Source organism: Rhea pennata, chromosome 17 (assembly GCF_028389875.1).
Source record: "Rhea pennata isolate bPtePen1 chromosome 17, bPtePen1.pri, whole genome shotgun sequence".
NCBI lineage: Eukaryota > Metazoa > Chordata > Aves > Rheiformes > Rheidae > Rhea > Rhea pennata.
Genome location: NC_084679.1, coordinates 2,637,906 through 2,649,812, shown reverse-complemented (window position 1 = coordinate 2,649,812; position 11,907 = coordinate 2,637,906). Strand labels below are relative to the sequence as shown.

The window sequence follows — 11,907 nt, the reverse complement described above, 5'->3', positions numbered from 1 at the left end:
ATGCTATCAAAAAGTAATTACCACAAGTTTATTTTGGATGTTAAATATTCTTTTAGTCTTTTTGGTTTCTGATTTCCTTAGCGATAACAATGGTAACTTTAAAATATCCCCTGTTTGCTGTTACATGTTATACATGCTGAAGTTGTGCAAGACATCTTAAGGAAGCAAGCAGAAAAGGCCTTTAGCCACTGCTGAAAGGATTTTGCAAAGCCTCTTATTTGCATGCACCAAATAAAGTTCCCATTGTTAGGGTAATTCATTGGCTTTGCTTAACTTCCCCTACGCCCAGAATTTTGTTTTTCAGTTTCTGTATGCATGTTAACAGCAGCAAGTTTGGGTAGCCAGGGATCCCAGGGCTGTTTATCAACCAAGCTGTCATAGCTTCCCCGTAAAATTATCCAAGGAACTTGAGATGTTTCTGTTTTCCCTCTGCCTTTACTTCATAACTACGCAAAGCTCCCTGCTTGGGGAGCCCAAGCAGCGTCCGCAGCAGACACTATCGGGTTATTGCCAGCATACACATGCCCTGGCGGCGTTGTCCTGGGTGTGCTGTGGATGCAGCTCTCGGCTCTGTGCTGATCTCTGGGCCGAGCCAGGCTTCTGCCCTGCGCAGGGCTGGGTGGCCCTGGAGCTGCGGGCTGGCCCCAAACCTCCCAGATTTCACCTTGCAGCACTGGTCCCCAGGCAGTGCCTGCTGGATTAGGGAGCCGAACCGGCTGCACGCACGGGTGCGGCTGTCCCGTGGGCACTGAGCCCGGCCGGCCAGGGGGTTGCACGGGGCTGTGCCAAGCCAAGTCGTACCGTGCTGAGTCCAGCCGGGCCAAGCCCAGCTGAGCTGTGCCAAACTAAGCCGAGCCCAATTCAACCAGGCTGAGCTTAACCAAGCCGCGCCGAGCCCGGCTGTGCCAAACTGAGCACGGCTGGGCTGGGCTGAGCTGAACCACTGCGTGCCATGCCACGCCGAGCGGAGCCGTGCCACGCCACCGCAGCCGAGCGGAGCCGAGCAGCGAGCGGCTCCTCCCGCGGGGAGGAGCCCGCCCCGCCGCCGCCGCCGCCGCCGAGCCCGGGGACGCGCCCGCTGCCGCGGCCCGGCACAGCGCAGCATGTTGCGGGCGGCGGTGCGCGGTGCCCGGCTCTGCCGCGGCCCGGCCTGGCTCAGCGCGCCGCTCTCGGCCGCCGCCGCCGCCATCCCCGCGCCCAACCCGCGGCCCGAGGTCGCCTGCACCAAGGTAGGGCCGAGCCGCGCCGAGCCGCGCCGCGCCGGGAGCGGGGTCGCGCTTTCCCGGCGGTTCCGGCGGTCGTTTTCCACGGAAAGCCGATGCGGGGCAAGGAGGCTCCGCAGCTCGGCTGGAGCCCGGGACCCCCCGGGGCTGTGCGCTCCCGGGGAGGGGGCTGCGAGCCCCAGGCCCGTGCGGGACCCAAGGGCGGGCACCCGGGAAGCCCGAGCCGGGCGGCCCAGTGGGCTCCGGGCTGGCCGGAGCGTTTCAGCCCAACGCCTTGTGTTGCGGAAATTGCCCACTGGAAAAATGATTCTGGCTGCAGCAGCCAGTCTGAAGCAGAAGTTGTGTGACCTGATACAACCAGCTTGATACTGCACATTGCCCAACCGTTGTCATCGGTGCAAATGAACCAGGAGCAAAAACTATCTGCGCTGCATGGCGTGGGAATGAAGGGAAACCTGCTTTGCTCGGCTCTGGTAGTCTGCACAGATTAGATTATTCTCCCCTTGCCCACTGCCTGGGGAAAGCGCAGTTTGATCATCTGCGTGACGCCCTGGCGGAGGGCTGGCGCTCCACTTCCAAACTGCTGAGCCACTCCTTCCCAGGGCTGTTTCGCGGAAATCAGCAGTTGGCAGAGCGATCAGCGAGAGCAGGCCAGTTCTTGGCCAGCGCTACGATCTTTGCACTGACACAGATGGCGTTTTACGGACTTGGATGTGTGGAAAAGTTCACTCTTCTTGAGAACAGAAGTGGGTGGTTGAAAAGCTAGTGCCTGGCCTCTGATTCTGTTTCAGGACAAAATAATGCTAGTTACATTGCGTAAAATCGGCTAATAAAAGAAATGCTGCTAAAGCTCTAATATCGTGTATAAAGCACGATGAAGCATTATGAAGCATTTTTTATGCCCTTCGGCCTCCTGAGCATCCCATCATTGCTGTGCAGCTCCAGCTAGACATTCACATCTTGGAGGGACCTCCTGAGATGGGAACTACTTCTAATTCCCTTGTTTGCTGAGCTGTGATTTCTTTTTATTACTTCACGGCTTTGTCTCTTGTCGTGTACTTCCAGACTAAAATGTCTCCTTCATATCGGGGCACAGTTTGGAGTCCTTAGGCATGGAGTCCTTCTAGTTAAACAACCTGTTAAGATGCCGTCAAACAAAGCAAGCACTTACTGATTCCACCTAGATGTGGCTTGAAGGCTTAACGCTGCTTTGCTTTTTCTATTACAGATTTTTATAAATAATGAATGGCATGATGCAGTCAGTAAGAAAACCTTCCCTACTGTCAATCCAGCAACAGGAGAAGTTATCTGCCAGGTTGCTGAAGGTGATAAGGTAAATGTTGTCTTGACGAGATCAGAGTCTGTTTTCAACGTAAGCCAAATACGCAGCGATGGCAGAGCTACTTAGGTCAGAGATTAGTTAGCATGTTCTTCTACAAAGTGCCATGTAATCAAGTGTCTGACCTATAAAAATACCATGTCCAATGCCGCATTTGTTATTCCCTGCTACTGGTTTCTAGAAAACACGCTGGCTTTGCTTCTTAACAGTGATAAGAAGTGGAACACCGCTATGCTTTGCGGTACTGGTATAGTGGGAATTCCCACTTGGCATTGCTACAGGCAGGCTAACAGAAAGGTGTCAGAGGCAGGGTTGGAAAGGGTGGAGAGGAAGAGATGTGGTGTGAAAGGGAGCCTGTGTCCCGAGATTTGGGAGCTATCGTGGATGGAAGCTGCTGAGCCAGGCAGGGATGAATGCAGACACCTTTGCGGGCCACGGACGCTGTGAACCTGAGTCACGGTGGGGAGGAAACAGAAGGACAGGATTCTCCTGAACTTCTGCTGTCCACACTTGGTGGGAGACTATCCACAGCCCAGGGAAATGAAAAAAAAAGCAGACCTCTGCAGCTTTTGCCTTGCCTTGTTGTAGGATACAAATATTAACCCAGCGGATGTTATTGCGGAAATAACTTGACAATGTGTGGACTCCACATAGCTGAAATAACACAGAGCGTAAGCGCCCGCGGTGGTGGTGCTTGCACAGCTGCTGCACCCATTGGTTTCACTGCGCCTTCAGCATGCTCTTGCCCCGCGGATGCAGCCTGGGCGAGGGAGCCGTGGCCGGGCCAGCAGGCAGCATTTGTGCGCAGGCTGTGCCGCTGGGCAGCGCTGCCCGAGCTGGTGCTGTTGAGGCAAGCGCTCCAGGTGCCGCAGCCCGTCACCTCTCCAGGTCCGGGAGCAGTGTGTGTCCTGCCGCCAGCAAAGCTGCAAGTCCTTGCCCTAGAAAGGCTGGTGCCAGTACCCAATTGTGCCATCTGGCTAGAGGCTATTTTCTTCCAGAGTCCATGGAGGGCTTCAGCTGTCTTTTTGATTATTTTTTTAATCTGTGATACTACTGACAACTCCCAGTATTTAGCTTAGTCTGCCAATGGACCTCTGTGGCCAGCCTGCTGCAGAAATCTTGAAGTGGCCACAAGAGCAGTGTTGCTGGCTGTTTTTGCAGGTTACCCTATTTCTCCTGGTTGGGAGGTTGGAGGTATCTGTCCATTTGCTCCCGTTGCCCTCTGGCTAGCCAGGTTGACCAATGTGAGCAGGATCCTTTCTGCCTAGCTGCTAACTCCTTGTGTGCGTGTGGGGGTTTGCTACTCCTTTCTCACCCTCCTTGTCTGGATTCCTCTACAGGCAGATGTGGACAAGGCTGTAAAGGCAGCCAAGGCAGCTTTCCAGCTGGGCTCACCTTGGAGAAGAATGGATGCTTCTCATCGGGGGAAGCTGCTGAATCGCCTTGCTGACCTGATTGAGAGAGACAGAGCTTACCTGGCCGTGTGTATTGCACTCAGTGGCTATGCTCTGCTGCAGTCCCAAACTTTGGGTAGCGGAAGGCAGAGATGGGTGGTTTGCTCCTGTGGGGGCGGTTTGAGATTTCTAGCCACAGCGTACCTGAGCAGAAGCCATGCAAGATAAGGCCGTATATCAGGGAACACTGTGTGCCCCTGACTGTCGGTGTCAAAAGATGCTTGAAGTGGGAGAGAAGGAGGGAGAAGGCAGATCTTGTGACTTGTATGCAGACTGTCACAGACCTTGGGGGTATGAAAACACTGGAGATTTTCAGAAGCCTTGGTGAGGCCCTGAGCAACCTGATCTGCCTTTGAAATTGGCTCTGCTTTAGCAGGAGGTTGGACTAATTGATATCCAGCAATCCTTTCCAATGTAAGTCTTTCTGCAATTCTAAACGGGAATGTGTCCAACAACTAAATCGTTTCTTCCAGCCTGAAAAATAGACCCAGACAGTGCTATCATTCACTACTAGTTTGGTTGAGTTTGAAAACTTCCTCCTGTATCATTAGAGGCCAAGGGTTCATATACTGTGCCCCAGAAAAGGAGAGAGAGCATCTGTTTACTGTGTCCCATTTCTCAAATAAAGCAGCTCCAAGCTTTTTCAGAGGGCTACAAAAGATGGGGAAGTATTTTTGGAAAGCTGAAAGTTAGCACAAAGGCGAACATGCAGAACTGATTCAAAGATCAAACCAAGTGTTGGATCTAAACCTGTATGACTTTCCTTCCCCCACCTCCTCTTCAAGCAATCTCACCGTCTTTTGTAGGCACTGGAAACTCTGGATAATGGCAAACCATACTCTATTGCCTATTTGGTGGATCTGGACATGGTAGTCAAATGTCTCAGGTAGGCATTGAGGCCACACCAACAGCACAGTAACACTTCATTCTCTAAGCTTGTGTTCAGCTGGCCTACAGTAGTTGAACATCTGCACATGCAGAAGACAGATGCCTCTGATTGAGGCACTGTGGCTGACAGGACTGCATCTGATTTCTTGCTTGTATTTGGTCCACAGCAGGGTAAAATTTGCCCCTAAGCCAGTGGCTCTTCATGTGTTTAAACCTGAGCAATCAAGGTCTTTCATGGGGGGCTCTGGAATGGGCCTACCTGGAGGTGAACCCATCATTGTAAGATGTGGATGTGACCTAAATCTCAGCTTTCAGGCCCCCCAGAGATATTAAAGATCATGCCAAAACATAGCTGGTCACCCTGTGGTCTGGCTGGACCCAGTTTGTGGTCAGGTTGGGAGGAATTACCAAAAACACTCATTCATTTCGCTGGAGGCTCCTGCTTGCTCTCTAATGTATGTATGTTCCTCTTTCACTACATATAGGACCAAATGGCAGTGAGCTGTGTTACAGCGCAGCATGACAGAATGGATGTTATGCAACGCCAAATGCAAGGGACAAATGTTTGTTTTTACTATCTGCTTGGGAAATATTTGTATTAGTATGTATTTTAAGAAGAGACCAAAAAAGGCAAGGGAAGCAAATAGCTGAAGGAAATCTTTCTTATTTTCTGATAGCAGGAGACTTGTTATTCTGAATTCTGTGACTAAAATGTTGCTGTTGACAGATATTTTGCAGGCTGGTCTGATAAATTCCATGGAAAAACCATCCCTCTAGATGGAGATTTCTTCTGTTACACAAGACACGAGCCAGTGGGAGTCTGTGGACAGATAATCCCAGTGAGTAAAATGTATCAGTAGTTCCTGCAGTATTTCAGGAATTCAGTGTTGCCATAAAGGGCTGTCTTAAAATGGAAGATATTATCCATTGCTAAGTACTGCTTCCTTCCAATGCGAAAGCAAGTTATGCTTGCACCAGCTGCAAGGGCTGTTACTTTGCTCTGGCAGCACAGAACTAACTTGTTGATTTCGTGGGCTGTGAGATTTTTTTTCTTTTATTTCTTCTTTTTTTTTGTATTCGTGTGCAAAAAAGGTAGAATTTAAACATCTTTGTAGGAGTTACCCTGCTACCACAAACCTCGTAAATCCTGCAGTTTGGTGATCAAATCGTTAAAAGGAATCATAGTTAAATTTTAAATTACTACTTAAATGACCATTTAGCATTAAAAACAAAATTCTACATGATGAGGAAACAAAGAACTAACATGGAAAACTTAAGTGTATGTGCCTGATCTTATTTCCATGAAAGTAAAAGGCATAGCAAAATGGTTTGTTAACAACAAAGCCACATTAGGCAATGATCCGTGGATAGTATTACCTGTTTATAGAAGTACCTAGATTCTGGCTACTGTGTATTGTATTTGCATGTTTTTATTATTAAGATTACAGTTTTCCTGGACAAACAGAAGGCAGTGCTTAAAAAAAGGAACCAAATATGATGAAGAACAGTTAGGGAAGGATCAAAGGCTGGTTTCATAGGTGCTGCAGCAGATCTGAATGGAGCTCACTGGATACATACTGATTAACTGAAAACTTGCAAGTTCAGATCAGCAAATACCTCCTTGTTTTTTAGTGGAACTTCCCGCTGTTGATGCAAGCATGGAAACTTGGGCCTGCCCTGGCAACCGGCAATGTGGTTGTGATGAAAACGGCGGAGCAAACCCCCCTGAGTGCTCTCTATGTAGCTAACCTGGTCAAAGAGGTGAGAGAAAAAGCTGTTTTCAACCAGCAGCCTCACTGTCACTGTCGGGTTGCAGTGTGATGCAGCCAAACTGGTGACTGCATGTGACAGGAACAGAGAAGTGTTGTCAGATCTGCAGAAAGACTGGATTGTTTTGTATATGTTAGCATGTGATTTAGCAAAACACTCCTGTTTTTACGTGCATATGCGGAGGATGTCACTCTTGGTAGGGAAGGACTCTCTGAGGTTCAATGACATAACAAATCTGGCCAAGTGGTTAGACTCCACCTAGAGGAATGCTATACTTCAGGGTGAGGAGAAAGCTAACATACGTAGCTCCAGACTAAATTTGGGGCAGAGGGGAAGAAAACATGTTCACATCCTTGCAAACTAAACCTTAAAGCTAAGGACCTGGGAAATGAAAGTGAAGTAGAAGAGGCTCTGTTCTTTGTGGGTAACATTTTGAAGCGCTTCTAACAGGTCAGGGTAGGTGTAACCTTCGATTTGCTCTGTCCCACTGTGAACCGGCAGGCTGGATTCCCACCCGGCGTGGTTAACGTCGTTCCTGGCTACGGGCCCACTGCAGGGGCTGCCATCTCTTCCCACATGGAGGTTGACAAAGTGGCCTTCACTGGCTCCACAGAGGTATGGGAATACCTTAACCTATAAGCTCTTGGGGACATAAAGAATATCTCATTGTTGTAATATCTCTTTTGTACAAAATACTAGAGGTGCTTTGCCTTCTGCAACTTCCTTTAAAAAAATACAGCTGGCTTCAAGAGGTGACATTTATTTTCAATTTATGTAAGACTCTCTTTAGGTGCTTTCTTTAGAGCACTTTTTATTGTTTCTCTTTAGTTGCTCTTTAAAAATGAATCTCTGAACAGACTTCAGTTGTTTCCTTAAAGCCCTGACAATGAAGACATTATTATTAAACTGCTGACTGAGATCTAAAACTAACTGCTTTGCTAGTTGTGCCAGTACATAGGAGTTTAATTCCTTGTACGTGTTCTTCTCCTGGTGCAGGTTGGGCATCTGATCCAGAAGGCTGCAGCAGAGAGTAACCTAAAGAGAGTAACACTGGAACTTGGAGGAAAGAGTCCAAATATAATCATGTCTGATGCCGACAGTAAGCACCTGCTAGCTTAATATTTGATCTGTACCTCTTACTTTGGCTTTCTGCAAGCAAAGCTGGAGGGGAAACCTCTCCTATGTCACATGAGTCTCCAGCTCTGACAACATCTGGCTGTCCTCACCCAAACGCTTCCTGTGCCGCCTGCTGTAGCTGCCACATTTGTGTATCAACCCTTCTTCTCTCCCACTTCTTTCCCAGTAGTGTGAAGAAGTTCAGTTATCAACAAATAACAATTGTTTCAGTATTTTCCTTCAGCCTACTGATTTTTTTCTTTCTTCCTCTTAGTTTACACATCTTGTTCCTACTCTTTGCTAGTATTAGCAAGTTCTAGTTCCCTCTCTTGTATATAAACACACTTTTGGTCTTGATAAAGCAAGACATATGCTTTTAAAAGGCAATAAGGAAGGAAACTCTATCAGGTCCCAAAAATTGTGTCCTTAATATCTGATAATTTCAAATGGAAACTGTAATCTGCCTCAGTTCAGATAATTTTTTTCTCTAATATGGGGCGCTCATATGGATCTTCATACTAAATCTGTACTTAACTTGGGTCCTACCAAAGCATGGAAAATAGCTACCAGATGAAAGGACTTTGTATCACCAGTGTTCCAGTAGTTGGCATGGTAATTGTTCAGAGAAGCCACTTGTGGAATCTTTGGTTGGTTTTGTTGTGTTTATTTGTTTTTTTCTCTCCCCAATCTTAGTGGACTGGGCTGTGGAGCAAGCCCATTTTGCACTCTTCTTCAACCAAGGGCAGTGCTGCTGTGCTGGATCCCGAACATATGTCCAGGAAGATATATATAATGAGTTTGTGGAGAGGAGTGTTGAGAGAGCCAAGTCCAGGGTGGTCGGAAACCCGTTTGACTTCAAAACTGAGCAGGGACCACAGGTGAGAGCAGGAAATCTCTTGAACTGTTAGTTCATGAAGTAGTCCCAATCTGGTTGTGCATCAACAAGTAGAATGAAAGGTTTCATTCACTCTCATCATTAATCTCCTTTGAACTGTGCCCATTATCACCTTGCTTATGCAGAACAAATTAGTTAATTAGCCGTTCCGATTTTTCCAAAACGTCCACTTGAAACTAGTATGTAAAAATTATCATTTTCCTTTGAAGCTGTCTTGGCAGTTTTATCTATCTGCACAGTCACATGCAGAACATGTTGCAGTAGAAATCTCTTTTATCCCCCCACGAAAGATCAAGCTGATCTGTCTGTCTTAATGGCTTCTAGGTAGATGAGGAGCAGTTTAAGAAGATCCTTGGTTACATTAGTGCTGGGAAGCGTGAAGGAGCCAAACTGCTATGTGGTGGCAATCCTGCTGCAGACAGAGGCTATTTCATCCAGCCAACTGTGTTTGGAGACGTGCAGGACAACATGATGATTGCCAGAGAGGAGGTCAGATCTGCAGCACCTTTCTGTTTGTCAGCTTTTCACTTCTTCATCATTTTGCCTCCTCTGATGCAAAAACAGAGGTCTACAAGTACTAGATATTCATGAGTTGTAGGTGGAAATAGGAACTCAACGCTTCTTAGAAGTTATCACAGCAAGCCAAGCTCCAGATTATATCTTGGCTGTTTTGCAATACCAGATGCAACACTGATACTTTGAATTTGACCTCCTGTGTAACTTCTTACATACATACATACATGCATATGTACGTAACTGCAGCATCAACCACAGCCTGCCCTGGGATCAGTTTACACAGATTTTCATGTGATCAGTTTGTGTTTTCTAGATATTTGGGCCAGTCATGCAGATCCTGAAGTTCAAAACAATCGAGGAAGTAATTGAGAGAGCAAACGACTCCAAGTACGGTCTGGCAGCAGCAGTCTTTACAAAAGATCTTGACAAAGCAAACTATGTGTCTCAGGCACTGCGAGCTGGAACAGTTTGGTGAGCCTTGACACTTCCTTCTCTCTGAACTGCCAGAAGGTTTCCGTATGCTGTGATTTCTCGTTCAAGCTTACTCTTTGATAGCTTGTCTTTTCTTCAGATCCAATTTTACACATACTTCACCAAATATAATGTCAGACCTTGAACTTTAATGACAACTTTTGCTAAAATTTAGGTATATTAAGCTTTCATGAGACCACTGGGAACTGATGAATGGGATCAGAAAAAAACTCCAATACCAGAGTTTGCCAAGACAGCAACTACTACTAGGCTTTGAGTGCCAGTAGTGATTAGATCATGAGAATGTCTGTGCAATTTTGGCTGCCACAAAATGTCTGCTTGCTGAGACTTTTCCATTAAGCAGTTCTGAAACTATAGATGCTTAACACTTGTTTCCTTTTCAGGATAAATTGTTATAACGTGTTTGGTGCACAAGCCCCATTTGGTGGCTACAAGACATCTGGGAGTGGGCGAGAGCTGGGAGAATATGGTCTGGATGCATACATAGAGGTGAAAAATGTGAGTATCCAGGTATCTGAGTACTTCCCAACCGTCTCCTGTACTACCAAATTGTGTATGAGCTTGCTGATATAAGCTGGCTTGAGAATTGCAATTCTTCTAATGCTTGAAACAAAATTGGAGCTGCACTTCTAAAGTAATGGCACACAAAACTCCATGTAACTGTATGAAAACAAAGCTAGTCTTGTTTCATACAGCTGAGGAAAATAAGATACGTTACCTAATACCACAGTTGGAATAAAACTTAAGAATCTTAGTTACCAATTGCCTCTACCACTTGACACCGTCTTCAAGTGATCACTTTAGCTGTTTCTGACTGTAAAGAATACACACACATTGATCCTTTGGGAATATATTTGTGGAGAATTCCTCCCTAAGGAGCGTGTGCTGGGAGTGTACCAGCTGTAGGGAACAGCGTTTATCGTGGCATCTGCTTCAGGTTCTCCCCTGCATAATGCTGCTGCCTCTCTGCTCATGAGTGTATAAAACTGAGCCCTGTCTCCAGTTAGAGGAAGCTAACTTGTGAAATTTTTTTTTCTAGGTGGTAACCAAAATTCCACAGAAAAACTCATAAAAGACAGTAGCTTCTCCATGCACTTGATCTATGCAGCTTCACGAGCTACAAAGCAAGAAAACCTCTTCTTAAAACACACAGATTTTAGGTGGAGAACATGTAACTCCGCATGTAATTTCTAAAGAAGTGATTCTGTAGAGGATGCCAGAAAGTTTTTCTTTAAAACATTACTTGGCTTTAAGCTTTTAAAATACCAAATATGGTCAACTGACATAGTCTTGTTGCATCTGTATTTAAGAATGTTTTTTTAAGAAATCGTTTCAATGCTTATCTAATCTGCAGGAAGTTTTTTAATAGCATCATAGCTAGCTGTATAAGCAAACAGCTGCTCCTTAACCTCTACACCTACATCCCTCTTCTGTAAGCTAAATGAACAGAGAATCAATTGTATAATGCAGCAGGACAGTAACATCTCAACTTGAATTTGTGAGGTGAAAGTTTGTTCTCAGTTGTTTGTACCCGCTCTCAGCGTCACACATAATAAATCTTGTTGACTTAGTAAAGGTAGTCTTAAATTTTGGTGTTTTTGTCTGTGTGCCAAGCAGAAACTCAAGTATATGGGCACGTTAGTATTTTCTTCCATGCATCAATGCTGTAGACTCAAGCAACTATTAAGATTTTCACTGGCTTTCTGTGCCTTGGTGAGCGCCTTTCAGAAGGTATGCTAGAGCGGCGGTGGGAGTCACTCTTGTCTTGCAGCAATTAGATTAAGTCCTGAAATGTCAACGCTTAGGTGCTTTATTGTCCACCTCAGGAGGGCTGGAAGTCGAGTACGCTATGAGGGGGAGGCGTCCTCCTTCACTCCTGAAGGACGCTGCGGTGACAGGGTAAGAGAGGCTTCTTTAGGCTTGCTCTCCTCTCCCCTGGCCCACAAGGGGAGCTGGAGCCGGCGGCTCCAGCCGCCCTCCCCGAGAGGCCGGCGGCCGCAGCAGACGCCCGCCGCGCTCCCCTCACGCGGGCAGCGACCGTTGGCGCCTCGGGGCGGCGCGAGCCCGCGCGCGCCCCCAGCTCTCGCGAGCCCTCGCGTCACCGCACCACTCCCGCGAGCTCTCCCGGCAGGGGGCGGGGCCCGGGCGCGCGGGGGCGGGGCCCGGGCGCGCGGGGGCGGGGCCTGCGCCGGTCTCTTAGCCCCGCCCCGCTGA

General features: G+C 47.4%; 1 protein-coding gene across 1 annotated transcript; it reads left to right on the top strand.

The window, feature by feature from the left end:
• Positions 1-1,088: 1,088 nt before the first annotated feature.
• ALDH2 (aldehyde dehydrogenase 2 family member) lies at positions 1,089-11,268 on the top strand. The gene is made up of 13 exons (XM_062590501.1): positions 1,089-1,229; positions 2,452-2,556; positions 3,903-4,043; positions 4,823-4,902; positions 5,632-5,743; positions 6,537-6,665; positions 7,176-7,289; positions 7,671-7,773; positions 8,484-8,668; positions 9,010-9,174; positions 9,515-9,672; positions 10,077-10,191; positions 10,733-11,268. The coding sequence occupies exons 1-13, from the start codon at positions 1,104-1,106 to the stop codon at positions 10,763-10,765; spliced, it is 1,566 nt and encodes a 521-aa protein (XP_062446485.1). The 5' UTR covers positions 1,089-1,103; the 3' UTR covers positions 10,766-11,268.
• Positions 11,269-11,907: the final 639 nt, after the last annotated feature.